General features: G+C 37.6%; 2 protein-coding genes across 6 annotated transcripts in view; one reads left to right on the forward strand and one right to left on the reverse strand.

Moving 5' to 3' along the window:
• Positions 1 to 366: 366 nt before the first annotated feature.
• On the reverse strand, positions 367 to 6,615 carry si:ch211-198n5.11 (methylcrotonoyl-coenzyme A carboxylase 2). Its single transcript, XM_042007183.1, has 12 exons — positions 6,486 to 6,615; positions 5,160 to 5,324; positions 4,754 to 4,950; positions 4,411 to 4,589; positions 4,198 to 4,278; positions 3,910 to 4,088; positions 3,619 to 3,826; positions 3,435 to 3,526; positions 2,020 to 2,176; positions 1,723 to 1,845; positions 1,264 to 1,494; positions 367 to 1,174 (listed from the first exon to the last, which is right to left on the reverse strand). The coding sequence occupies exons 1-12, from the start codon at positions 6,503 to 6,505 to the stop codon at positions 1,088 to 1,090; spliced, it is 1,719 nt and encodes a 572-aa protein (XP_041863117.1). The 5' UTR covers positions 6,506 to 6,615; the 3' UTR covers positions 367 to 1,087.
• A 1,990-nt stretch (positions 6,616 to 8,605) lies between these two features.
• Positions 8,606 to 26,432, forward strand: part of fnbp1l (formin binding protein 1-like) — a 50,698-nt gene continuing 32,871 nt past the window's right edge. For 2 of the 5 annotated variants that reach the window (XM_042007179.1, XM_042007180.1), the window contains exon 1: positions 8,607 to 8,752. In XM_042007179.1, the coding sequence (XP_041863113.1) occupies positions 8,729 to 8,752 (24 nt within the window). In that variant the 5' untranslated portion in view covers positions 8,607 to 8,728. Of the gene's footprint in view, positions 8,753 to 26,432 lie in introns of all 5 variants that reach the window. The other 3 variants (XM_042007181.1, XM_042007182.1, XM_042007178.1) reach the window with 2 other exon arrangements.

A 26,432-nucleotide genomic window follows, 5' to 3' on the forward strand; every position in this document is an offset into this window, starting at 1 on the left:
AGCAACTTGATATGAACGTAATATCCAAGTCTGCAAGTCTTCGCTGGTGTTGTTGGGGGCTTTTTGTCTCCTAGTTCTAAATTTATCAAGTAATACAGCTTTTTAAAAAATTTTATAGCATTTCTAAATTATTTCTCAGTTTACGGGTTTGAATATCATTAAACACAATATTTAAATTCAGACTCCATTTAAATATCTTCAGTTTAAAATTTTTACTTTTCTTGTTTGAACATATTAAAAGAAAGAAATAACTTATGACATATTGATAATTTCTTTAAATAATTTTATATAAAACTACTTTTATTCTTCTTTCTTAAATGAATGTTAGAAGACTTTGGTTTAATAAAAAACTTTATATGTTCACTTTTATGGCACTGAAACGGTTTCAATTCAGAACTCAAAGTGGTGAATGAGATTACTAGTTCTTGGTAATGCTGCAACTAAAACACACCAATTTGGCAATTTAAAATATCTTCTTTTATACAAATGAACAATAAAACAATTACTTTACATTCATGATTACTGAATTACAACTTTTGTGTTGGAGCTTCGCTGAGATACTTTGATATCTTTAAAAAAAAATGCAGACAGAACCTTCCAGAAGTGGTTTAAGGCTGTAAGAGATCAATAAACTGCAGTTAATACAGCCCAAAATGATTTAAAATGCACATTTTTCAGATTACAAAAATCATCAGGACAGAAACTTCTGCACTTTTATGCAAGAACAGGAGGAAAACCACAAACCTGAAGAGGCACTTTTCCAGGATTTTCTCCTTGGTGTTTAGATTAAAGTCCTACATGTACAGTAAATATGATAATCTGGATAAAAATGCACAAAGTGGTAAACATGCCAGTAGATATTTTAAATATCTGACCTCTATATGAGTGCTAGTCATTATCTCAGATCCCCTGATGTTTCTGTACAAAAATGACAGATTAAATGATGACATTAGTGGATTAGACAGCTGTATAACAGTCATGATTTCTAATTAACTCCCAGTCAAACTGAAAACTTGCTTTATGTTAAGTCCAAAAAGCAGAAACCTAAACTAAGTCAATAAAGGAGAGTCCAGAAGGAGAGACGTCTCTACATGCGTAGAGGAGCTGATTGTAGTTTCTCTGTAGAAAGCTGATAATGTTGCTGTTTGATGATATTCAGGGCGTCTCTAAGAACCTGCAGAGGAAAACATCAACAAAAGCTACGTTAATGGGAACAGAGTGTGCCCTAAAAGAAACCAGTAACAAAAAAACTATTAATTTAACCTTTCTGGTGTCCTGTGGCAGGATGACGCCATCGTCCCACATCCTGCCAGAGGAAAAGAAAGCTGAACTTTCTTCTTTCAACCTCTTGTTCAGCTTCTCCTCCTGCTTTTGCTGCTCTTCCTCCAGCTCATCATCAGGGACAAGCAGAGAGCCAGCGTGACCCGGAGCCGTCACTGATACTCGAGCGTTGGGCCACAGGAACAGGAAATTAGGGTCAAACGCCCGTCCACACTGGAGACAACCAGGGAAAAAGACACTAAATTTAATCCCATATATTGTTTAAGAAGTTTGTGTAAACTGTACAAAAAAGATGCAGAAAGTCTTTGTCCCACTTTCTAAAGTTAAATCAGACTAAATTTCTGTTTTAGGTCAGTAAAAATTAAATAGATTTATCCGGGGAAAATGGAAAATGCAAAGAAAGGTTTATTTACAACTCTGTGGACTTGTGGAGTCACTCACCATAGCATAGCTGTCAGCACCATGGCAACCACCAATCACCACAGTGATTTTTGGAACGGAGGCACACGCCACTGCGGACATCATTGAACCCTGAGCCTTCAGACGGTTACTGTTTATTTCTGCCTGGAAGATCGACACAAACAATACTGACGTGAAATCTTATCTTCATTTAACTTATAAATTATATAATCCACATTTGAGGATTATATAACATTTTTTCCCCCACATTTTGAAATGTAAACAATCATTCAACCAGACCTGGACATTGTGTGAGTGTGTTGTTTTGTGATTAAATACCTGAGATGTGGACAGTGTCATTGCTGCTGCAGGTGCTGTGTTCTGGAGGAAGACGAGCGGGACATCTCTCTGGTCACACAGCTGGACAAAATGGCTTCCTTTCAGTGCCGCTTCATATGACAGCATGCCATTATTGGCTACTATTCCCACTAAATGGCTAAAAAATACAAAACAACAGATCCTGAATAAAAAAACACAAGTAATAACACCATACACAAACAATTAAACAGGCAAAAAGCCCATTATATTACAGGTAGATTGGTTCAGGAAGCAGAGGTTACAAATCATGTGGTAGACAGGCTCTGGTCAGTTTGTTTTGGTAATTTATGTGACTCTACTAATCTGATTATGCTAATCTCTCTGGGATGAGGGGAAAAACATCACAGTAGTTAGAAGCAGGGTACCGGTCCATCACAGAGTACAACACAGAGAGACAATCACTCATGCTTACACTCACTCTTAAGGAGAATTTAGAAACACCAATGAACCTAACACACATGTTTTTGGACTGTGGGAGGAAGCCGCATGCACAGCAAGAACTTGCAAACTGCACACAGGTTCGAACCAGGAACATTTTTCTGTGAGGTAACGGCGTTAACCACCACATCCAAGGTGATATGTAGGAAAAAGATGGCTGTGACTATTCATACATGTCAAAATATTTGCAGTATTTATTTTATAATAAAATTTGTAATGAAACACTAAGCAGTAATCAGTCATGTGCGTAAAATATTTGTATGTCAGAACTTATGACCATTACGTGTTGCTATAAACCCCTTTGAGAATTGTTTTTTTTTATTTTACAAGGCATAAAAAGTGAATACTGAAATATTATATCTATATAGCACACACACACTCATACATTGTGTATGTACACACATATATACATATATATATATATATATATATATATATATATATATATATGCCATCAAAAATACATGAAACCAATCTAGCAGCATCACTGCACAAAGTTCTTTATAATAAAATATAAATATAAATGTATTTGCTTGCTTGTAAATGTGAAAAAAAAAAAACTGCCATAAAACACTCTGGTGGGCGTAAACGAGGCCAATTATTTATTTATGAAGTGATCACTTGTGTTTGGAAGACTGCGTGTGGCCATTCTGAAACAAGACTTTGTGTCATTGAAGTGAGCACCACTACTGTCAGGGTGTTTTTTTCATGCATAACACCAGGCTTGAAACCACTAAAGGGAAAACACTGCAAATTAAAATGTGAATTAATAACAAATGTGAAAAGCAGAGACATTCAGCAACCCTTTTGTTTGTTTTGATACATCTAATTCTTTACACCTCATCTCTAAAACCCACATTTCCTATTATTACACAGCTAACAAGTGTTAGCATAGCAGTTACCATGAGTGGTTTTGTCCGTGTATTTGGATATTTTACCCATGTATCTTTGCAAAGCCAGTAACCAGCGTAGTTCCATAACGAGCTTTAAACTCCTGGAAGCGGCTCCCGTCTGTCAGTCGATTGATTATCTGGACACACAAAAGACAAAACAACTGCATGTTATTAATTCTAATTTCAACACAATCTTCAGGGCAAGAAGCTTTGTGTCTCTGTGTTGTACCATTTTAACATCCAGACTGTAGCTATAACTCTGAGGAGCGAGCCCCAGAAGCTCCTCTGAACTGTACAGTGGTTCCTCCTCTGTCCTCCTCTTTAACGTGTCCTCCTCTTCCTCAGGCAGGTGGAAGTTTAGGGTGGATATGATGTTTCTGGTGTAATCAAAGGCCTCCTTCTCTTCCCAAGCAAAATGGTCCACACAGCCACTCACCCTGAAACAAGATAGTAAGTTGAAAAATTGATTTGAACTTCAAGTTTTGCCTCTGTTTGGGGTTTGTTTGATTTGTGGACCTACTCAGAGTGCAGTCTGGCTCCTCCCAGGTCCTCCGGAGAAACCTGCTCTCCTGTAGCAGCTTTGACAAGTGGCGGTCCTCCCAAGAATATGGTTCCTATCCGGTGCACCATCACGGCTTCTTCTGCCATTGTGGGGACGTAAGCTCCACCCGCTGTGCAGGACCCACATACCACTGCCACCTTTATGATCAGTAATGATTTCTAAGTTAATATTATTTACTTTTCATGTTTTTATTTAGTGGTTTTGTTTAGTTTTAAAAATATTTCCAGCCTCCTCTGAATCCTTTACCTGTGGGATCTTCATGGCAGACATGATGGCTTCATTATAGAACGTTCTTCCTCCCTGGTTCTTGTCAGGAAAAATCTCTGACTGGACATTCGACACAAACACAGTATGGAAAATTAAAATAGCAGCTAGCTTGATTCATTAAGTAAACTCCTGAAGAAAGAGGAATCTGGTCTAAAAAAAGACATTAAATTTGATGTGTAGGTGTGTGTTAACCTGAAGTGGTAAGAAAGCTCCACCTGAGTCGACCAGGTAGACACAAGGCAGGCGGTTTTGGATTGCTATTTCTTGTGCTCGTAGCTGCTTCTTTACTGTGATTGGATATGCGGTTCCACCTTTCACAGTTGCATCATTGGCAATGAACACACACCACAAGTCATTGATCCTGCCGATGCCTGAATATATACACAAACACGTGCTTAATGGTGTCCACAAAGGTCCACACTTCGGTATCCACAGAGTGAGAAATAAACTGGTGACTGTTTCAGATAAACACGCTGAGTCAAACAAGTCAGATTATAATCTATAGTTAATACCAAAGGTACAGGAGGTTTCTGACCAGTCAGGCAGCCAGCTGAAGGGATGTCCCCATACGGTAGACCCAAACCGGCAAATGGTGAAAGCTCCAGAAAGTCCTCATCATCCAACAGGAGCCGCAGCCGATCCCTGACCAGCAACTTCCTGTTTCTCTGGGTGTGTCTGGCTACGGCGTTTTCCCCTCCCCCTTTCCTCACCTTCTCCCTGAACTCTGTGTACCTAGCAAACAGAGACATTTCATTCAGTTTTAGATTTCTCTCTCTGTAGAGTCTCGCTCTGGCTGACTGCACATGAACTAATTCCATAACCTCTTATAAAAGTATTTACATAACATATAGTATGTTTGAAATCATGCAATCAGAAGAATTCAGTAGAGTATATTAAATAAAACCTGAAGGGTTTATGCTGCTGACCTGAGCAGAACCTACATCTTAAGGCAGGCATTGCTGTTTCTCAGGTTTGCTTCATACACATGTAGGTGGATGGGCTGCAGGGGCAAGTCCAGAACTGGGAAGGCACTTCGCAAAGCTCTCCTTCTCCCAACTCCAGAGCTCATGCACCGGACTGAACTCTGCCTAAGCTGCTCAACAAACCTGCAATGGAAGATTCATACGAGAAATGAGTGTTCATGGTTTGTTCACCACTCAGTAACAGAAGAAAAGATGGAGACTATTATTATTAGCAGGTAAACAAACAGTATTTAAATATACTGCTTTTTTTTTATTATTAATCACAATTATCCACTTTACTAAGTACCTTTTTGTAGTGTTTTTTATTTAGTTCAAGGAAATGAAAGTCTGTAAAAGTTCAGTCATTCTCAGTCAACACCCACATATTTTCTTTACTTCTCTGACGACATGCAATTTGCTGTAAATCGTACTCCTATTCTAACTGGAAACAACTATATGAACAACATTTACAATCATAATAACTAAACTTAAATTACTCTGCATGTACAAAAACATTACATGAAGTATGAAAGAACTTCCAAAGAAACGAACAACAAAAAAGAAACAGCAGTCATGCCGCAAGAAAAGGACTTTAACTTTCTTTGAGCCCAGTGTTTTGAGTATTTTATTGTTTATTTGCTGTTTATTTGCATTTAACTTCACAGTTGACTATTTAGCATAACTTTATACATGCATAAGGCATATTATGAATGTACTTAATACATTTCCACATTTCATATGGGTCTATAATAGTTTAAATAGCTTCATTTTTGGAAGATAGCTTATGGTGTGTGTGTGTGTTTGTAATAAATATATGTATAATTTAATTAATGAAATGAAATACTTTTTTGAACAATATCAGAGTATACTATATTAAGGGTATGCAAAAGTAATGCAGGAAGCAAGCATGACTGTTATCAGTTAAGTTAACAGATACTAAACCTGAAAGAAACGAACATAAGTTACTGGATTCAGTTTAGAAAAAATGTATTTTAGTTATGTATGTATGTATGTATGTATGGTATGTATGTATGTATGTATGGTATGTATGTATGTATGTATGTATGTTTTCAGTGTTCTGGCGCTATGTAGCATGCTAACAAAGTCCGGAAAAATCCAAGTTTATTCTGTAATAAAAAATAAATAAATTAATGAAAATAAATGCATTTCTAAGTGAGAGCTATAATACTTCTACCTCAATGTACTTCTAGTCTGTTAGTTAGCTACAAGTGTGCCAAAGGTCGTCTGAAAGCACAGCAGGTGAAAAAGAAATGAGGGATATAAACACGGAAAATAGCCTCTTACCTCAACATGCAGCGGTGCATGTCTGACTTTGTCTGCTGTTCTACAGGAACTTGGAAGTTCGGGAATTTTTAAATGAGCCCCAAATAATTTCCACATCTGAATAATGTCGCTGAGCTACTTCTTCTGCTTCTCTACGTTAGCTGGACGGTGCGATTCTCTGATGCCGCTACTTACCGCCCTCTACAGGAGCAGAACGGTAGTGCACCTTTACAAAAGAAATAATAATAAAATAAATAAAAATATAAATAAATAAATATAGACGAGAAAAAAAACAACAAAATGTTAGATCGATACCAAGACGTAAGTGCACTTACTAAAATACTGTTATGAGGTACAAATAACATGAGCGATTACACTTACTTTGAGGATTTTAATTATGGGTTCATTGTACTTGTATTAGTTTAAAAGGAGATATTATATAGATCCATTAGCTACTGACAGGTTTCCAAACCAAGCACCAATACAAAACATGACAACAGAGTCAATAAAATGTCTGTGAAAAACAAAAAAAGAAGAATCACACACACACACACACATATATATATATATATATATGTGTGTGTGTGTGTGTGTGTGTGTGTGCACTGGAATTCCCACATTTGCCTTAGTGATGAATGGGAGAAGAAAATTATAAAGCTATATTTTTCTAGAATTAATCTATTGTATAAATATGATCAAATATTATTGTATAGATCAAACTTTAGTTGTGCTTTTCATTCTGAAGGCAACACACAGTGCTTTACGTGATAAAAAAAAAACAATTCATGCATATAAAAATAAAACAAGCCTTTACACACATCAAAGTAGATAACAAAAAAAAAAATATTTATATAAAACAGATAAAAAATAATGAAATAAACAAACGTCAAATAAGAATAAATAAGAAAAACATAACTGTATGTGTCTGTGGAAGTAAAATATTGAATGTGAAAAAATTGTGACACTGTTTTCTTTTTTAATAATTAATGCATCAGAGGGTTACAAAATCATTTCAAAACCTCCAGAACTAAGACACTTGATCCATCTTCTCTTTTCTCCCTCTTTTTTCACTGTACAAATAATCAATTGGGAAATAATGATATGTCAGGTTAGCAAAACAAAGCAAAAAGACTATTTTTACATCTACCAGATTGTCCATGGAAATCTGATATCTGAAGAAAAGCTTCTAAAAAAACAAAGCTAAGTTGGATTTATATACATAAAATGTCTCAGCGTCTTTTGCTCTAAATATTTCTAAATCCCCAAACTTTTCTACAGTAGTGTAGACGTCACATCTACTTTACTTTGCCAACACATGCAGTGACAAATCTTTACCACAAGAGGGAGCTGCTATATTACTTTGAATCGGTTGATTTAACACTATTGGCGTTTTGACTTTATCGTGTGAATAATTTGTTTTAAATAAAATTTAAAAACAATCTGTTGACTGTTTGCAGGAATATTATCCATCATTAGTAAATATTTAGGTACTGTCTACATGCTGCCAATCTCACGTTAAATCTCCAAATGTTCTGGAAACTAATTATGTAAACTATATGAAAGGACTGGCAAGGTTTCAGATAACTGTACATAAAATTTATAACGTTCTTTTGAGAAATAAAAAGAAGTAATAAATAACAGAAACCACGGGCTGACATGATTAAAATTTAGGATATCAGAAAGGAGAATTTTTGTCAGACATCTTTAAGAAGGCTGCAATGTGAATGTAATACAGCAAAGGCAAAATGTAAATATAATCTAACTTTTGAAATACTTTATAAATTACGAAGTGGGTCCAATAAACAAACAAACAAACAAACAAACAAACAAATAAATAAAAAGCCTACATAGCATTTAAATTGTATCTATTGCCTGTTTCTTAGATGACTATGTTTAAAAAGTTATATATATATATATATAAGTCGCGTGTGTATTCCTTTTTTGTCTAAAATTATAAATGATGTTTGTGATTAAATAATTTAGTTATTTGAATAGAAAACATTTACTTGTTTGTTTTATTTATTTGCTGGTCACTTCTGACTTGATGCATTTTTAAAGTTGTGGTTTCAGCTGTATTTTGATCCAAGGCCCTGTGTTTGGGCGGCTCTGTCGATTCGGTAGAAGGCGGAGAAGTAGGAGAGGGAGGTGTAGGCGGAGTGTGTTCGGCAGAGACAGTCTGGAGGACCTGAGTCCCGGCGGCAGTTTGGAGGAGCCCAAGCGGGGAATACTGAGTCCAAAACGGGAGAACTCACAAGGTTTCCGCAATGAGTTGGGGAACGGAGCTTTGGGTGAGTCTAAATTCTAAAGTGAGCTTTTGAGCAACTGTTGGTTTAATTTTCGTTGCTTTTTGTCGCGGACACCACGGGGACGTTTGGGAAATCGAGTGGGGGAAAGGTACCGTGTTACCTTGTAGCATTGTGTAAAAGCGGCTAACGCCGACGCTAACTGGCCGGTTGCGCTGTTAGCCAGTGAGGCTAAAGCTAAAGCTAATCCGCGGTGCACCTTAAAGGCTGTGACAGCGGCGGAACAATAGGCAGGCAAGTCTTTACACACTCGGGGCACGACAACCAGCCAGACGGGGCGGGGGTAAAGATTGCTGTCTCTTTCGCAAGGTCACTTGTTAACTTTAATAACAGCTCCGCAGCTTAACTGATATTTTTCTTTTGTTTTGTCATGCAAGTTGTGAAGTTGTATCTCCACGGTGTGTGTGTGTGTGTGTGTCACACCCAATTTCTGGCTGGCAGCGGGATGGAGAGAAACCACCACCCTGCTCAGTTTTAAGATTAACCTCAACTTTACATCCGCTTGATTCACTTGCTGATCAGCATAATCTGTCGCTTTGTTGCCAGTTATCCACTGGTTTGTCTTAACTTCCACGTGATTTGAAGGAACACATGCTTACATCAACAGAACCAGCCTGTATTGTTTTAAAACACCTCCGTGTTTGGTTTGTCCTGCCTTCCTATGAAAACTATGGCTGTAAGGAATTGATATAAGGTTTGATTTATAAACCCTGTCATAAATAAACTGCTGTTGATATCAACATGAAAACAAAGATCCAATATTGCGTCAGCCACGTCTTAAGTTTAGATTTTTCCCCACAGTATTAATTGAGTAAATACTTTCTTAAATTAGACATATACTGGTTTCCAGTCTGTATATTTTGGGGTGTTGGCCATCACAAGCTATGTAACCAGAGAGGCAACAGCAGCATCCCCCCTCCGGTGTGAGTGTGTGCAGTGAGGAGGAGGGGACACTCCACCTCCTTGAGATGATATTCCTCCAGCTGACCTCGTGGTTATTATCTGCCATCTGAAATAAGCTAATTTTTTGCTTGCTCAGGCTTCAGATGTAACGTGAGCATGCTGCTCCAGACAAAGACATAACTGTTTGCTTGTGTGAGATGCAGGACTGTAAAAGGAAGCACTCTTGGATGGAGATAAAATTTGTCATATTTTCCCACCATTCATGTTTTCCATTCATTTTTCCCCTTTCATACTCCTGCATTTTTTTCTGTGGATTGAGTACAAAGAAGTGTGGACATCTTACACACAATTGTTGATGTCGGATTGTATTTCCAGTTAGAAATGGAGACAGACTGGGTACAAATAGATGAGAGCCTGTTGTTGTAAGGTCCAGTCAGTTTTGCCTCCCTTTGGTTCTACTACTTGAACCTACACCTCAGTTTTGCCAAAGTAATGAGCCTCATATCTTTAGAGAATCAAGCAATAGTGGCCATCTATCGATCCAAGTGACCCCCTTTTAGAGGTCTATATGACTTCTTCTCATTAATTCCCCAATAAAAACTGAAAATCTGAAATTACCCCACTGGTGGACTAATATTCCGTTTCTCAATCAAATAAAAGCCACCTTACCATTGCTAAATGGAGGGATAAAGTCAAATCAAAGGGGAAAATGGGATTTTTTCACACTTGCAAAGCTGAAGCATATGACAGGTAGGAATGGGTGAGGAACCCTGGTCCTCGAGGGCCATGTCTCCCTGCTCCAGCAAACCTGGTTCAAATCAAATGGATCCAACAACCTATCAAGTTCTGCAAGGTGACTCATTAAATTGTATCCGGTGTGTTTATGCATAACTTTCCATAACCTTTCTATTAAAGACAGACTTCATGAAAGTAACTGTTAATGTTATTTATTTGAATGCCACCTCTAAGCAAATGTCTCCAATAAGCTTTAGGTCTAGAAAAAGAAATAGAAAAAAAATTTAAGAAGCCTGATCACTCTTGCTGGCTGTAGAAACACAAAACATCACAGCTGCTTTATAGAAAATTAGTAACAGAAAATAAGGAAGGAAATTTCTGAAAGTGCACGTGTTCTGTTAAATGTTCATTAAGCTGTTTTACTCATCTATGCTTCATCTTTTTACCGGTGTTGTGGCAAAGCAAAGTGGTTGTGTAGAAGCTGGCTGACAGACTGTTGTAATCCCTGAGTCCTCTGATGGGATTAATGTGTTGGCTGTCTGATGTCAGATTAGGGATTACCATAAAAAAATAAGATGTAAAACTGTTGATTGCCATGTAGTACACATTACATCCTAATGTGTATTACACTATCCAGTTTAATTTGGTTAAACGCAACACACCAGTAAAGATATCAGCCTTTGGTATAACAATAAAAAAAAACTACTAATGTTTGTGTAACCTGTTAGTGTATGTATTCGGATGAGAATCGTATTTATTCAGACTATATCTTTTTTTTTTTTTTTATGCCATTAGGGTTTTAAATTGCATACATATTTATTATGTTCTTGATCTTTATTAATCCCTAATCTTTTACCTTGGGGGATGACTCCCGTTTTTAAAAACAAAACAAAAAATAGAATAAAATAATAAAACCAAAACCCATTAAATGAACAAACCCATCTCAGCTTGCTGTGTGTAGCTCGGTGCTTTTGCTCTGTGTTTGGCTTAAGCTCAGCTCTTTGAGACAATACAAAGCAAGTGAGGAACATCCTATTACTGCATTGGCTTCCTGCCCCAACACACACACACATAAATGAGGACGTGTGTGTATGAATTAAAGCTCTGTCTGTGTTGTGTGTGTGTGTGTGTGTCAGTGCCAGGATGCCGCCCTGCTGTGCTCTGGTCTGTCTGAGTGTGGTGAGCTGTAGGCCAACAGAATAGAGCAGCCAAGTCTGACTGAAGGACAAGAGGGTGACAGGCGGTCGTCCCTACTGATCGGACAAACTGAAAGACAAGGACGAAGGGATAGAGGGTAGAGAGGTGGAGTGAAAAGGACAGGTTCTAAACCACTGGCTAGATTTAGGATTCTACTTTTAAGGCTGTTGGTAATGGAAAGAAGACTGATTGTAAGGCTCACATTCAGAGTAGGTAGTTAACCTCTGATCAAAGGCTCACGAGTTTGCTTTTCTCTTCCTCAAGTGGCAACCCTGTTCATGAGTTCCCTCAGGTGTCCTATGGAAAGTGTTGAGATTATATGCCAGTTATTTCATGCTTTAAGCAAGAAGATTGCTTGAATCCTCAGCATTAGTCGGCCTTCAGATTTGGACAACGGTGCTTGTTATCCGTGCTCCTGGTCGGGATATTTATAGATTGCAGCCTGCAGTACATCAAAGTCTGGCAAGATCTCATTTTACTGACAGTAGGCTGGCATCTCTGCTGCTCTCAGTTTGCTTTGTCTTGCTTTATTGACCATCCTTTGCAAGTACTGTGCTTCATGTTTGATAGAAGGGATACACATATTCTTAAGTTGGGGAATTGTAAACCTGTTCGTGTTTGACATTTTAGATGATCAAATTAGTTATCAAGGTTTTGTAACGTCAACCCTTGATGATTTAAAGAACCTTTCTATAAAAGGTAAAACCAGGTAATAAAAGTGTAAGACTGATAAGGAGATAATTAGCATTTAGAAACTCATTGTGTATCACATTTTGACAGCTCTATATGATCCCTGCCAGTGTGTAATAATAATGGAAAAACTCTCAAGCCTTCATTTGTTGCTTCTTCTCCTTCACTTGTGGATCTGTTGTGGCCAAAGTTCTTTTGAGAGGCCTTCTGTTTGGTAGAGCAGAAGCCTGGTTCTTTGCAGGTCACAGTGGGTGTGGATGAAATCATGCTGAAGCTGAAGGGATTGGCCTGGACATGACAAGCTGTTAGACTCTTGTCTAGCCAGCCTTGTCAACACATTGTATGTGCAGGGTTTTTTTTTGTAGGTGTGAGTGAGAGAAGATGATGTTTTTCAGCTCGGGGTGTGTGACACTGACGGTCAAAGCTTTTCTTGCTTCGTTATCTCCTGCATGTCAGGGTGGATGTCTTTTCTTAATTAACCGAATTGTCCTAACACAAACTCCCCTGGAGACAGGGTGGAAGATGAAGAGGAGGGAAAGAGGTGCGAAAGATGAGCGTGCATGAAGAGAAAGAAGGGAGGAAATTACATGATAGGATGTTTTTCAGAGGGAGAGGAAAACAGATGAAGACAGATATGAGGTTGGCAGAGTTTAGACATAATGCCTCAGATGAAATATTAATGATCCCCGTGGACAAATTGGTAACAGGATACATCACAGATGAATGAGATGTCAGTCAGAGCAGAACAAAACAAGTTTAAATAGATACATAAATTTTAAATTACGTTATCTTTGCAAGAAAGTTACCCTTTTACCTTTTAGTTGGTTTGCTTGAAAGTCATACTGATTCAAGCAGGTGTGTTTATGTAAATGTATAAATTAATGGCTAAATGACAGCTTGTGTGACAACAGCAATAGAAAAATACTTGAGGATGTTTTGATCACATGTCTGTATAATAAAGTATATGAGCACAGTCAGTGGGACTGGGTGGAGTGCAAAAAATGTCATGTTTTACTATTTCCTACTATTAAATTTATAGTACCAAAAATGAGTAGAACATTCATATATATATAATAGTGCACTACCGTTCAGCATTAAAAAAAAAAACATTTTTTTGTCCATATAACTCAGTTCTGTTGGCATTGCACAAAAAGATGTAGCAGCAAGTCCACTGTAGCTGGGTTTCAAATTACATTTATTGATTCACATTTTGTGGTTTAGAAAGAGCTAATAGAATTGCAAAATTCCTTAAAATGTTCCTCAGTTTAAGAAAAAACATTTACTTGCCAGCTTAAGGCCACTTTGAGTTGTAGCACATGCAGTAAAAGGAAATACCCACCACGAGTCAGTTTACATTCTACTTGCAAGACTGAACACATGAGGGATCAGCTTTGGGCCTCCTGATGATAAATGTTGCTAATAGTCGCAGGCATGAAGGCGTAAATCCAAAATCAGAATCAGCTTTATTGTCATAATGCAGAGTACAGTGAAGTGGTGTGTGGCTGCTACCCCATTACAGAAAAAATAAAATAAAATCAGTAGCCAAAATATTAGGTTGATATAGGAAAAATATAAAATATGATAGATATAGAATAAAATATCCAAACCAGGACTAAAATATGAACATGTTTTTAAACCTAAATAGAATATATACAAGGAGTGCAATATCAGAGTTAAAATGAATAGTGGAAATACGTTCACGTTGCTACCAGTGTGTGGGACGGCCTGACTCAGTTGATAGAGTGGTCGTCCTGCAGCCCAAGGGTTGCTGGTTTGATCCCCAGCAGGAGAGCTCATGTCGAGATGTCCATGAGCAAGACACCGAACCCCTAATTTCTCCTGATGGGTCGTGGTTGAGCGCCTTGCATGGCAGCTTCCGCCATTAGTGTGTGAATGTGTGTGTGAATAAATAATGGAAATACAGCGTAAAGGACTGTGGGTGCCTTGATAAAGCACTATATAAATCTAATCTATTATTATTATTATTATTATTATTATTATTATTATTATTATTGTTGTTGTTGTTGTGTGTGTTAGTGTGCCTGTCCATGGTTCACAGTTAAGAAGTTGGATAGAAGTTGTGTTCATACTGATGCTGAGTATGCTGGTATATAACAAGTCAAACAGTGGAAGTTTTAACCCAGTAATGTGCTTGTAATGGAGCTGGTGAGGATGCTCTGGTGAGGACTGGATCCAGCATACCCAGTCGTAAAGAATTTTTAAATTTCATTGCATCTGTAATGTAGACTGGACAGATTATGCTTTATTATTCCATTTAGTACTTGTTTTGTAATGTTCTTATGTAGCTTTTATTCAAGGAGGGGCATAACATCTACAGTAAATGTATACAGTGTTTAGAAGTTTGCAAAAAATGTTTTTTTTTTTCTGAAATTTGTTGAGCAACACATATTCAGTCATGGACATTATTTGAAATGTAATAGCAGACTTATATCAGAATCTGTCTGGCAAGTAAGCAGTGACAAATTCAGCAAATCAATAAAAGAAAACTTAGTTTTTTCATGCTAATCTCATTCTAGAGGACTGTTATACACACACACAGCCTTCTTCTTCTGGACATATTTCCAGAGTTTATTCCCGCTGCTCCTCCTTCCTCCTCCTCCTCTTCCTTCCTCTCATCCTCCCGCTGCGTCCCTCTGGACTCGATCACAGCTGCATTCAGCCAACCAGCTGTTTGGATTCAGACACCATCACACCTGTACACCTCTGAGACCAGTGACCTGGAATGAACCTGTTTTCTGTCGGCCTAAAAAGGCAATTGCACATTATTCCACCTGGATTTGTCCACGACAAACACATGTATTTGACTGTTGGATTGCTGTTACTGTTTGCCCAATTTTTAGAGGGGAAGTTTTTCCAAATATTTTTCTGGGTGTTCTTCCTTTTTAAGAAGTGAAGGAAGTCTGACTTATTTTTAGAGCTTTGACTCACGGTAGTTTTCAGTATTTTTAACTGTTCATTCATTTGGACATTTAATGTCAGCAACAAAAAATGTGTATTATTTAGTAAATGTAACTTATTTTTGCTGAGTGACTGTTAATGATAACTTGTTCCAGGAAGTAAAAAGTGAATCATCAGAGATAAACTGTTCCAGTCGACTTACAAGTTATGAATCAAGGCTTTGGTCAGAGCTGCAGCTCCATTCAGTGCTGCTCTGTCTTCCAGGAGTCCGTCAGTCTGTTATCTGCTTATTAGTCAGTTACTTGATTAGCCAGCAAGAAAAAATGCAGGCTTTAGGCCACGTGGAAAACTGGAAGATGTGATTTTTACTGGTGAATTTTCCCTCAAACATAAACCCAGTCATTAAAATAAATCTCTGCTGGATGCTGTCAAATCTTTACTTGTGTAACCAGACAGAAGCAGGTATTTCCACAAAGATATGGAAAAAGTGGCCAGCTGTGTGGTTTTGGGGCATGCCGTGTTGGAGAAGAAATTCAGCTGCAAGGTTTCTGCTACATGTAAATGTTCGTGGCGCACCGCCACGGCAACATGAAAGCCGCTATGCCTTCAGAATTACGGACCATAATAAGAATGTGAAATTTTACTCAGGAAATGTGACACAGGCCTACAAATAACTTCATTTTTAAAAAAAAAAGAACTAGTCTGAACTTCCTGTCTGGTTCTACTGCAGCTCGATCGAGAGTGGCGTCTAAGGTGAGGTGATAGAGCGGAGTAATTGTCACATAATCCATGAGAAGTGAGGCCACAAGAACAGGAAAAAAAGTTTGTTTTGGTTCGATCAATTCATCCGCCATGAGAAGCTACTTCTCCGATGGGGTGGGAATCACTGCGGGGGGGTCTGTGTCTTTATTTGCAATGAACAATTGATCCTGTTATTTTATATTTAATGTGAAACTTTGTCCATGGCAAGTTGGGGTTGTGCACGCGGCGGTGTCCATGTCTTTAAATGCTAAAAGTGATGTAAAAGTCATAAAGCTATGACACAAAAGGAAAGAATCATCAGTCCTTAAGTTATGGCAAAGGAATACCTCAGCTTTTTATTTCTTCTATTAGGAGGAGATGGAATGAAACCATTGCAATATACCTTTTAGAAAACAAAGCAAATATTACTTTATGAAACTGGCCTCTAGAGAGATGTACAGAGGAAAAAAATAGAATAATTTTGAGATTGTGTACAACTAAAATAAAGCACATAAATAAAGCACAAACCATCCAGTGCAACAACATAAACTGTATAAGATAAATAATAATGAGTCAGAAGATCTTAAAAACAAAACAAAAACAACCTACCTATTAGCACAGTAGTTTTTCTACATTCAGATACTGAACAATTAAATAAAATTATACACAGATCAGTCAAATGCTCGATTAGCTGCTGTAATACCATACACACCACAATCCTGTGTGTTAGTTTAAGGGTGCAGTTTACCAAACTTTTTCACTCCTTTGACAAGGAGACTGGTCACAGAAAGATAATAATAAAAATATAAATAAAAAGACAAGCATAAACCTTTTACAGATTAAATTAATGAGTTTTAAGTCATACATAAGCTTGTTTCAGCCCACTGCGATAATGAGGTATTATGAATACAAGCTGGAATGTGAGGACAAAACCTGAATATGTTCATCAACACTGAACACTTGGGATGAGCAATTTAAGGCCAATTAAAATCAGTGTGCACTCATCAAATCCAAAAAAACTGAGCGTGTATCATTTTTTTTCTTTTTTTGTGTACAAAATTGGTAAATTGACAATATTTTATCAGATTTTCTTTTTGTTTTGAATTACGAAACGAAAATAGAAAAAAACAAGTTGTTTTTTATTTCAAATGAAAAAACAAACTTTCCGAATGTGCATGGGCCATTCCCCACCAACTCTCAGTCCTTTTTGCTCCGGTGCTGCAGAATTTTTCTGATGGTTTAGTGAATACTTCCCTGTGTTTTGTTGCCATTGGCAACATCTGTTCTGGTCTGTTGCTTCCGCTATACGCAGAAACAGAGCTGTAAATATTAGTTCTGTGATGTGAAACATAACTCTCCAATTTCCCTAAACAAAATAGTCAACTCTTAAAAATGGTATTTGACTGTGTGCCACTTCACATCCCCAGTGAAAACAGTTCAAATGTGAACACAGCTAGCGTCTTGATTGTAAAATTTGATGAGTGTTGTTTCTCAGTACAAGTATTTGTCATTTAAATAGTTAAAATTTCATTATTCTCCTCACAGTCTGCTCAGTCGGTCCTACTGATTTATATGTATTGTCGGTATCTGGTGGGTTAGGTGGTTGGGGTAAAATAAGCAGTGGGTAAAAGAAAAACATGTAATACTCCAGGAGAAAGAGAGGACAGAAACTGAGTCCTTGTAAATGGTACAAAACTGTAGACGTTTAGAGTTTGTCGGCATTTTGGTGCCAACATCTTTCAGCCTGTGTGGCGGAAGGCCTTTCAGGATTCACCCTCCACATGAAGTTGTGCAGATGCACAAATAATCCTGCAATCAAAAGCAATGATTGTGAAGGCTGTTGTAAACCTGAAACGACACTTTGAGTTTGTGACATAGACACTAGATGTCCTCCAGCTGATGTCCTTTAGTTGTTTACTAAACACATCAGCTGCTGGCTAAACCTGCTCACCTGCTGCATTAATCTTCTTTTCTCAGTACATCTTTCCTATAGCAGGGGTTTACAGTACCAAGTTGCCTTGTGACGTACAGGCTCAAAGGAAAAATACTGTCAGATTTACAGATGGACACAAGAACAGCATCAAGACACTCAGTGTCTTACTTTACTGATCTGTTTGATAATAATAATATTGATTTTTGGACTGTCCTGACTGAAGAGTCATCAGAGAAATTCAATTAAATTTGTGTTTGTACTTTGAGGTGTCATAATGATTAGATATTTGTGATATTGGCACCTTGGATTATCACCTTTCTGCTGCAGATTTGTTTATTTGCATCAAAGATCCCCATTAGCTGCTGCCTTCCTGGGGTCCACGTATGAAGCAATAATACAAAAAATTATCTTCAAACAAATTATTAATGATACAATTTAACACCCACAACTCCAATCCCCAACCACTCCATACTCCACATTACCCCACACCTAAAGGATAAGAATTAAAAAACATTAAAAGATAAGAAAACTGCCATTTAAATACACAACTGTGCTCTGAGTCTCACATAAACTGTAAGCTGAGAGTTTTTCCAATAAAAGTTTGTGAGCTATCACATCGAAGGCTGCGCTAAAATCTAGGAAAACATGATCAATCAGAGACAACCAGTCATCAGTCATGTGGGTCAGTGCTATACTTTGTAGGATTGTTGGGACTCAGAACCAAGATTGTTTACTGAAACATCATTTGAAATTTGAGAATGTTTTTCCATGACTACTTTGAGTTGGAAGAATGCTTATAAGCCTGCAGTTAGATCCTGTGAAAGATTTCTGATTATTTTTAGGTCTTTCCATGTCTGGGGAAAAATACTTCCTTTTAACTGAGGTTAAAAATATGACTTACAGGTTGGGAAATGTAATCAGCGATCAGTCTTATTAATTTACCATTAACATCATCAAGTCCAAACTGTTTATCTTTTTTAAGTGAGTGTAGGACACTCACTTTTTCATGGCACATGAAAAATATCATCATAAATTCTATCTTACTTTTGCTGTCTTGCCTCCAAAACCAGTATTGACCAGGATAAAGCTGCATTTATTGGAAAACTCCAATGCCCAGTGTCGTCTGCAAGCAGTTTCTCATGTAAAATCACTGTTTTCTGCGCAGTTTCATGGGCTTGATTGGACAAAGACAAGTGTTTAAGTCATTCTGCGTCAATAGTGTCCTTCTTGCAGTTGATGAGATTAATGTCAATATGGTGACATTAGCGTAATTCTATTGGATGTCACTATTAAAACGAGGGGTTGGTCATGCAAATCAAGTGACAGCGACCCACATCCATCCATCCATCAACAAATAACAATCAGTCTGTTTTCACTCTTTCACGTGTGTAACTTTATTACAGGCTTAATAAACAGGGTGTAAATTTCAACCTTAAAATCAGCTCTGCTGAATCATGAATTCGTGAATTCTGTAGCTGTAACAGGTGATCTATCCTTCAACGTTGTGACACGATCTTCGGAGAAAAACTCCAATGTCATGTCTGGCATCTGTTTTGCTGCCCTCATCTCCACATTCAGTCATTCTGCTTACCTAGCTTCAATTTCTCCAGCAACTTATGGAAGTAGAGCAGGAAAAAGTCGACTCTCATTGGCTGTTGTCGCACACATTTTCGCCATGTTTCATCGAGTAAAAATGCTCACAGCTGATCACCGTGATTGGCTCAGATAACGTGTAAACATTAAAACCTACAAAGAATATTGGATCCATTTGAAGCCGTAATACGACTCAGAAATCACTACAATGACAGTAGATTCAGCTTGTTCGGCTGTTTGCGTTTCCACGATGGGCGAAAAGTTGTTAGAGTTAGAGTAAATACTCCGGCCTCACCGGGGCGACTGTTTCCATCTTCAGTTAAAAAAAAAAAAACACAAAAACACAAAGCTGAAAATTTTGTCTAATTTTTCAGATGCACGTTCTCTATCCGCTGGTAGAAGTGTTATCACCAGTGTGTGTAAGTGTGTGTGTGTGTGTGTGTACCTGTGTGTTGGATGACGAGGACGTCACTCGATGCCAAACTGAAATACGCTGAGCTTTCTCTTCTCTAAAACTTCAGCACCATGATGTTGAACAGATAATGTTCATATGATCATTCATGGTTTCCTTAAGTTTTTTTTCCAGCAGGACAAAGAGGATTCAAATAGGCCAAGAGAATTTTTTTTTCCCGTTTCTTCCTCAGTTACTTTAACACAGTGGCATCTGTTGTGATGGTTTCTTTGATTTCTCGCAAGTGTAAGCTTTATTTTGATACCAAGATGGTTTTCCCAGTTTGTAATGGCAAGAAATAATCGATTTTTTTGGCTATGTTGTTTTCAAACAGGAATCCCCGAAAGACCCTCAGGGCTTAAGACGTTAAGCAACTTTTTGTCCATTGTTTGTGTTTGTGTTCATGTGACTAATGATCAGTGGATGTGTGTTTGCCACATGATGATAAACCATTAGCTCTTCTCATCCTGTTGTTGACAATTGTGACTTTCCCTTCCTCTCCATCCTCATGCCAGCACTTTTCATGTTCTCAGCCAACCCTGCCTTTTCCCTCTTGATTATATGTTCAGGCTGATCAGAATTCTCCTGCACAGATACTTTTTTTTCTTTTCATTTAAGGGATTCCCACAGGAGTAGACAAAATAAGACTTTTCTTCAAATAGACTTTAGTTATTTGGACTTGCTGTTTGTTTTTTCTTCTAGGGACCATGTATGGGAAGTTTTTTTTCTTTTAATAGGTGTAAATAATGATAATGGGAGAGGTGTTTGTTGATGAAACAGATCATTGAGATGTTTTGTAGTAACCTGTAAAGTTTTTTAAAAGTCTTTTGATAGTTCTTGCAAGCAAGATGCACTTTAACTTTTAAAATTGGGAATATATTTTCAGAGTAATTAAGCTCTAACTTGACTGTTTGGGAATTTAAGCAGTTTTTCTTATGTTTTTTCAGAGCAGTATTAATTAGATTTTAAAGACTATTTCTCATAGTTTCTAATCAGTCTTCATAAGTAGTTTAGAGATAACACTAAAAATGATTTTAACTACTTACTGATTTGATCATTTGCTCCGATTTTCTTCTATAATGAATCATGAAATTGTGTCAGTCCATGAAGTTGTAATGTCCATAACTGAGATATGAGTGATGATGGAGATGACTGTTAGTTAATATCAGTCAATTAACAACAAATGTGAACATTTTACCCGTCTATTGTAACAGAGGGCTTTAAGGAATCTGTTTTTTTCTCCATGGCTGATTAAGTATTGTGTACAAGAAATACAAAGGATGTATTAGAGGTTTTTTGTTGTGCTAGATGTGTGGGAAACGTGTGTGCGGCTTTTTGTCTGGAATTTGCAACATTTCACATACCATAAATAGAGACGTACACATGGGTCAAGTGTAACTAGGACAACCCCTCCTCGCTCCTTTCCTGGCTTTCCTTTCTGCCTCCCTCCCCCGTGCAACATACGGCCTGCTTGCATATGAGGAAACAATGTTAATTTGAGCAACAAAAGTTTTCCCAGGCTGTTTATTTGGCCAATGAAGCTTCAAAGCCCAATAAAACTGCTCCGTGTCTCCATCAGCTCTGAGCTGCTGTTTTTCACATACACTAACTAGCTGTTCAGCATGGAGGGTTGCAGATCACCTTGGTAACACTGCGTGAAGTACACAGTGTAGCCCCCGGTTACCGTGGGTACCCAAACCAGACTATGTCAGGTAGCTGAACTGTAAAATAACACATTGAAATATGCTGCTCTGCCTTTAAAATCAGAAAGGTTACATTTTAAGAGAGCGTGATATTGTTAGACATAACAATGTTTCCTATTTTAGAAAAGAGGAAACTGTTAATACTGCGGTGACAATAGACCCCAGATGGGATTCAAATTTCAGCAGTCATTTGTGAACAATCTTCAACCCACTTTGTGACCTTCTTTTGTCTTCCAGATTAATCTTTAACAAACATAATATTGTTTGAATCCATTAAAGGCTTGTCATCACTCATTTAAACCCTGACATAGTTTACTAATTGTTACACAGGAGCATGTGACATAAACACAGGCACAATGTGAGTCTGTGTTCATGGAGGAAAACGTTGGAGAGAGCTGGTTAAAGTCTGCTACCAGTGAAATTCTACAATCCCCAATATTAAATTTAATGCGAAACAACTGACTATAATATTTTTCAAAACATTTATTTGAAATGCACATCACCACCCAAACAAAGAAGTGGAAACATTTGAAAATGATGGACTGGAAAGTGGAAATGGCCGACTATGTGCATGAAAGGTAGTTGTATGCGGCGTATTACGTCTACAGCTCTGATTCATCTGTTTAAAGATCTGTGAATACAAACTCCCAGCCCCATATTGTCCCCCATAAAGTAAAAAGCATGACAGTAGCTGTGTGACTCAGAACAAATCACTGAAGCGATGACAAGGTTCATCACATAATCTGCTAGTTTTTGTAATGCTCAAGTAAATAAAGACTAAAGAACTATTGGAATATTTTATATATATATATATATATATATATATATTATATTATATTATATTATATATATTTCACTCAGGATTAAGTCTAGTACATGGTTATTATGTGAGGTTTTGTTCATCTTAGTAAATTGTTGACATGGTTTATGAAAATGTGTCTTCATAATGTTATATTGGCAGCCAAAGTGGTCATTCATTTATCAGCATGGATTTAAAAAAATATAAATTCTTACTTAATTATTGCTTAGGAAGGTTAAATACCAAAGTTTTACTTTAATACCATAAATTTATCAGGACATGGAGTTAATGATTAATCAAAATATCCCACATTTATCGGAAAGTACAGCATGCTGGCTGTTGTTATTCAACTGTTAAAGCTGAAAACACCAAGAAAAAAAAAATCCGATGCATAGATTGTGCCGTTTTATTCTTTAAGATGTCACATGATGAGGGCAGTCATTATCATTTACTCCCAGCAGGAAGTTAAAGGTCATTTCTCTGAATCTAAATCATGGTAATGGCTTATCTCAGGACATATTTCCACATAAAGCAGGCAGTATTTGACTTAATTAAAGATATTTTAAGGGGTTTTCCACTCGCTATAAGAGTACACAGTAGTGACATTGTATGAAACATACAAACGAAGGCACTATGAGAACAACTACAAGTGTGTAAACATTTTTGTGACATAGTTCAGCCGAGTTTGACTGCTTGTATGTATCCAAATGTGTAAAGCTTCAGGCAGCAGATTTTCTTCAAAGGGTAAAAAAGTCCTCTTAAATGGAGGCATTACAACTGATATTTGAGTTGAGAAAATCTTTTTATTCACACAAAACCAGAGGCTAAAAATGACTGTTTTTGTTTTACATATAGTTCAGTGCAAAACTGCAGTGTGTTGTTATTCACTGAACTTAGTGACTTTTTCTCACTTGTTTCTTGTTTACATGTTAAACTGATCAGCCCATTAAAAAAAAAAGTTGATCCACTCAAAGTACCACAACGTGGCCTCATTTTAGGGAGTGAATGCAGCATTCCTCTGCCTGTACTCTGTCAGTAGACATCACACTGGTTGCATGTGGAGTGAAGCTGTCACTGTGCATAGCTAATGGCAAAACTCCACTAAAATAAGACTTATCAACACCTGTGGTTGCTTTACTTGTCAGATGTGGAGTTATCAGAGTAGAGGTAAAAATGAAAGTTTTTTTGTTTTTGTTGAAAAGCCTGAAATATGAGTGCCAAGTTTTTTTTTTCTAAAAAAAAACAAAAACACCTACATGCTGTCAGAACTCAGACCAAATGTCATAGCCCACAGTCAGCCACACTAACCAACATGGGCACTGAGGGGAAGGTGTCACAGTCAAGTCACACAATCTCACAGCTGGAGACCTCATGCAAAACTCTGACTGTGATTATGATGTGGGAGTGAGTGTTCAGATAAGTTAAGGACCTTGTGGCGATTTTGTTGCACACCAATGAGCTGTTTGTACGTGTGTGTGTATGCAGCTCTGATAACAGCTCAGTGGATGCTTGAGTAGATACACTAATCACCACTTCCTGTTCTTTCATATTGAACACACAGGAAACTTTGTGGTTAAGACTGTGGCAAACCACTGAAACTAACTGTGCTATTTTCAGCCATCGATGTATGATTATGTCTTAGTGACGTAGCCTCGTCCAGTTGTTGCTGCATTTCAATGAAATGCACAACCAGGGTCAGGTTCTGATAACCAGCTCCATTTTGGAGGCATTTGCTTTATCTTCCCATGTGTTTTTTATTCTTAAGAAATTCCTATTATGAAGTACCTCAAAAATTTGTTTATTTATTTGTTTTATTATTTTGTTACTCATTGACTGAGAACTAAAAGCAGAGTTTTGGGAAGGCATCCCAGGTCAACCATAGTTAAAGAACAGTCACTGAGTTTGTTGTTTTAGATTTCTGTTACCACAAAACTGTGTGCTGCTATCGATTCTGAAGCTTTTGTAAAAATGTGATCACTGCCTTCTGCATGTTAACATTAGACCACCACAGGTGTTGTTAAACACAAAGCCATGGACTCACTGTTGCCTTATATAGTGCAAACCACACTAAACTGAAAAGCTGGTGTATGTGTGTTTAGCTTCTATAACTTGGGGACTTTGTCAGCAGCTGTCGCCCTGAAACTAATCTGGATACATGAAAGACACTTGAAAGGATAGTAAACTAAAATTATTTGTCATGTTTCTGTCCAAGAGAACAGCATTGTCCTCTTGTTGCATCCTTTCAGAATCAGATAGTGGCCAGGAAGTCTGCTGGTCGCCTGCTTCTTCCACCCCCAGCTCGAGTGACCCTGGTCAGTATCCCTTTTGACACAAAAAGGGTCAGATGCAGGAAGAGACAAGCTAATGGATGCTCATCAAAGTCAGTGTCCTAAAGTTATTAATGAGGTGTAAAATATATGAGTGAAACTGCAGCTTTTTATTTGAATATATAAAGCTGATTTTATGGGTATCGTCAACATCAAGTAAAGGAAACCCTCGATTCTGAACCACTGCTCGTGAATTGAGATCATGATTCTCTGGCATTTCTCTGGATTTTTTCACAAAATGTTTTTTGCACTGAACAAAACAAACAAAAGAAAAAAAAACTAACAAGTTCTGAGGTCTGGACTGGTTCGGTGTTTGTTAAAAACCTTTTTCAAATGACCTTATTGCACACATTGACGTCCGGTTCAGGCGAGGGGGTGACTCTCACCACTACCGCTTGGGTTTTCGTCGCTATGCATTTAAACCTCCTTCCCGCATACTTACCTCCGTTTTTACTCTCGCTTGCTCTTTCCACACACTGGCCTGCAGACGGGCTTCCTCCACTGCATCACGTGTTGTAATGGCGCTTTACCATTGGTTGAGAGAGGAGGCAACGGCAGTGCTGCGTTCGTGGATGCTTGAAAAAATTAGGAAATTAGTAGCATTTGTTTGTGATGTGTCTCGTGATACCAAATGCTTTAGAATCGCTGTGTGTAGAAATGAGAGAACATGTGTATGTGTGATCGAGATCACGGTTTTTTAACGATTTATCGTGCAACCCTACTGCTCACTGTGGTAAACAAGCTGGAGCTGCCTTGCTAATTTGTTATGACACCATTTATAATTTACCTCGTGTATTGTTTCTGCATTAGCTTTTCAGTGCTTTTTATTAGATAGGCTGATAATATTGGCTCACTGTATTTGGATTATACTAAATCTATCAAGATATCCAATTATTTTTGCTCTTGTTCTCTCTTTCAGTCTCGTCTAACCTGTCTGGGTGTATGTGAAGCTGCGGTACAGGAAGACAATAAAGCAGATCTGGTTGCTATGAAACTTGATTAGTCAGCTGCATTCAGTAGTGGACAGGTGTGAGCCTGTTTTCCTCAGGCAGGTATTAAATATAGCCTGAATGGCCTGGAGTCAAACCCTCAGTTTTGGGATTTGATGTTGATGGACTTGGATTCAGCTTATTTCTGCTGTCTGTAAATCATTTAAAGCCTCAACAGGAATTTTTCTGAAAGTTTTGTGAAGCTTATACTATATATGATTTGAAGTGTTGCTTCACACTTGTAGACTGGAGACATTTCAGTTTTTTTAAATGTATTTCTGCTGCAGAATCTTTTGCACAGGCAGGGGTTTCATTAATGTAAAAAACCTGCTTGTTAACCTTGAGTTACTTGCTTATATTACATTTGTCTGCAAATATAGAATTTTTCATAGTTTTTAATAAAAAAAAGCGACTTGGAAAGTGGTGGTACGCATGCATGGCTGCTTGTAGAGACAAACTCTTTCTTGTGCTATACGGGGGCTTAAATGATTTGTGTTTATATCTGTTCATGTTGTTTATTGTCACATGACACATGTTTACTCTACAAAGCAGGTGTTACTCTTTCTGCAGTCAGCAAATAGCTTTTCATGCTCTTTGTAACGTTTGATGGGTTAAATTGTGACTTTCATTGATTTATGGCTATGTTACAGACAGAGAAGAGAACAAAATCTTAGTCTTTTTGTCT

This window comes from Melanotaenia boesemani, chromosome 14 (genome assembly GCF_017639745.1).
Source record: "Melanotaenia boesemani isolate fMelBoe1 chromosome 14, fMelBoe1.pri, whole genome shotgun sequence".
Lineage (NCBI taxonomy): Eukaryota > Metazoa > Chordata > Actinopteri > Atheriniformes > Melanotaeniidae > Melanotaenia > Melanotaenia boesemani.

Excerpts from the sequence above, each read along its gene's own strand:
- si:ch211-198n5.11 (XM_042007183.1), bottom strand. The coding sequence starts at position 6,505 with ATGCACCGCTGCATGTTGAG. Across the intron at positions 4,590-4,753 it reads TTCAGCTGGCTGCCTGACTG|GCATCGGCAGGATCAATGAC; the intron begins GTCAGAAACCTC and ends GTATATATTCAG. Across the intron at positions 2,177-3,434 it reads GGCTTTGCAAAGATACATGG|CCATTTAGTGGGAATAGTAG; the intron begins GTAAAATATCCA and ends TGTATTTTTTAG.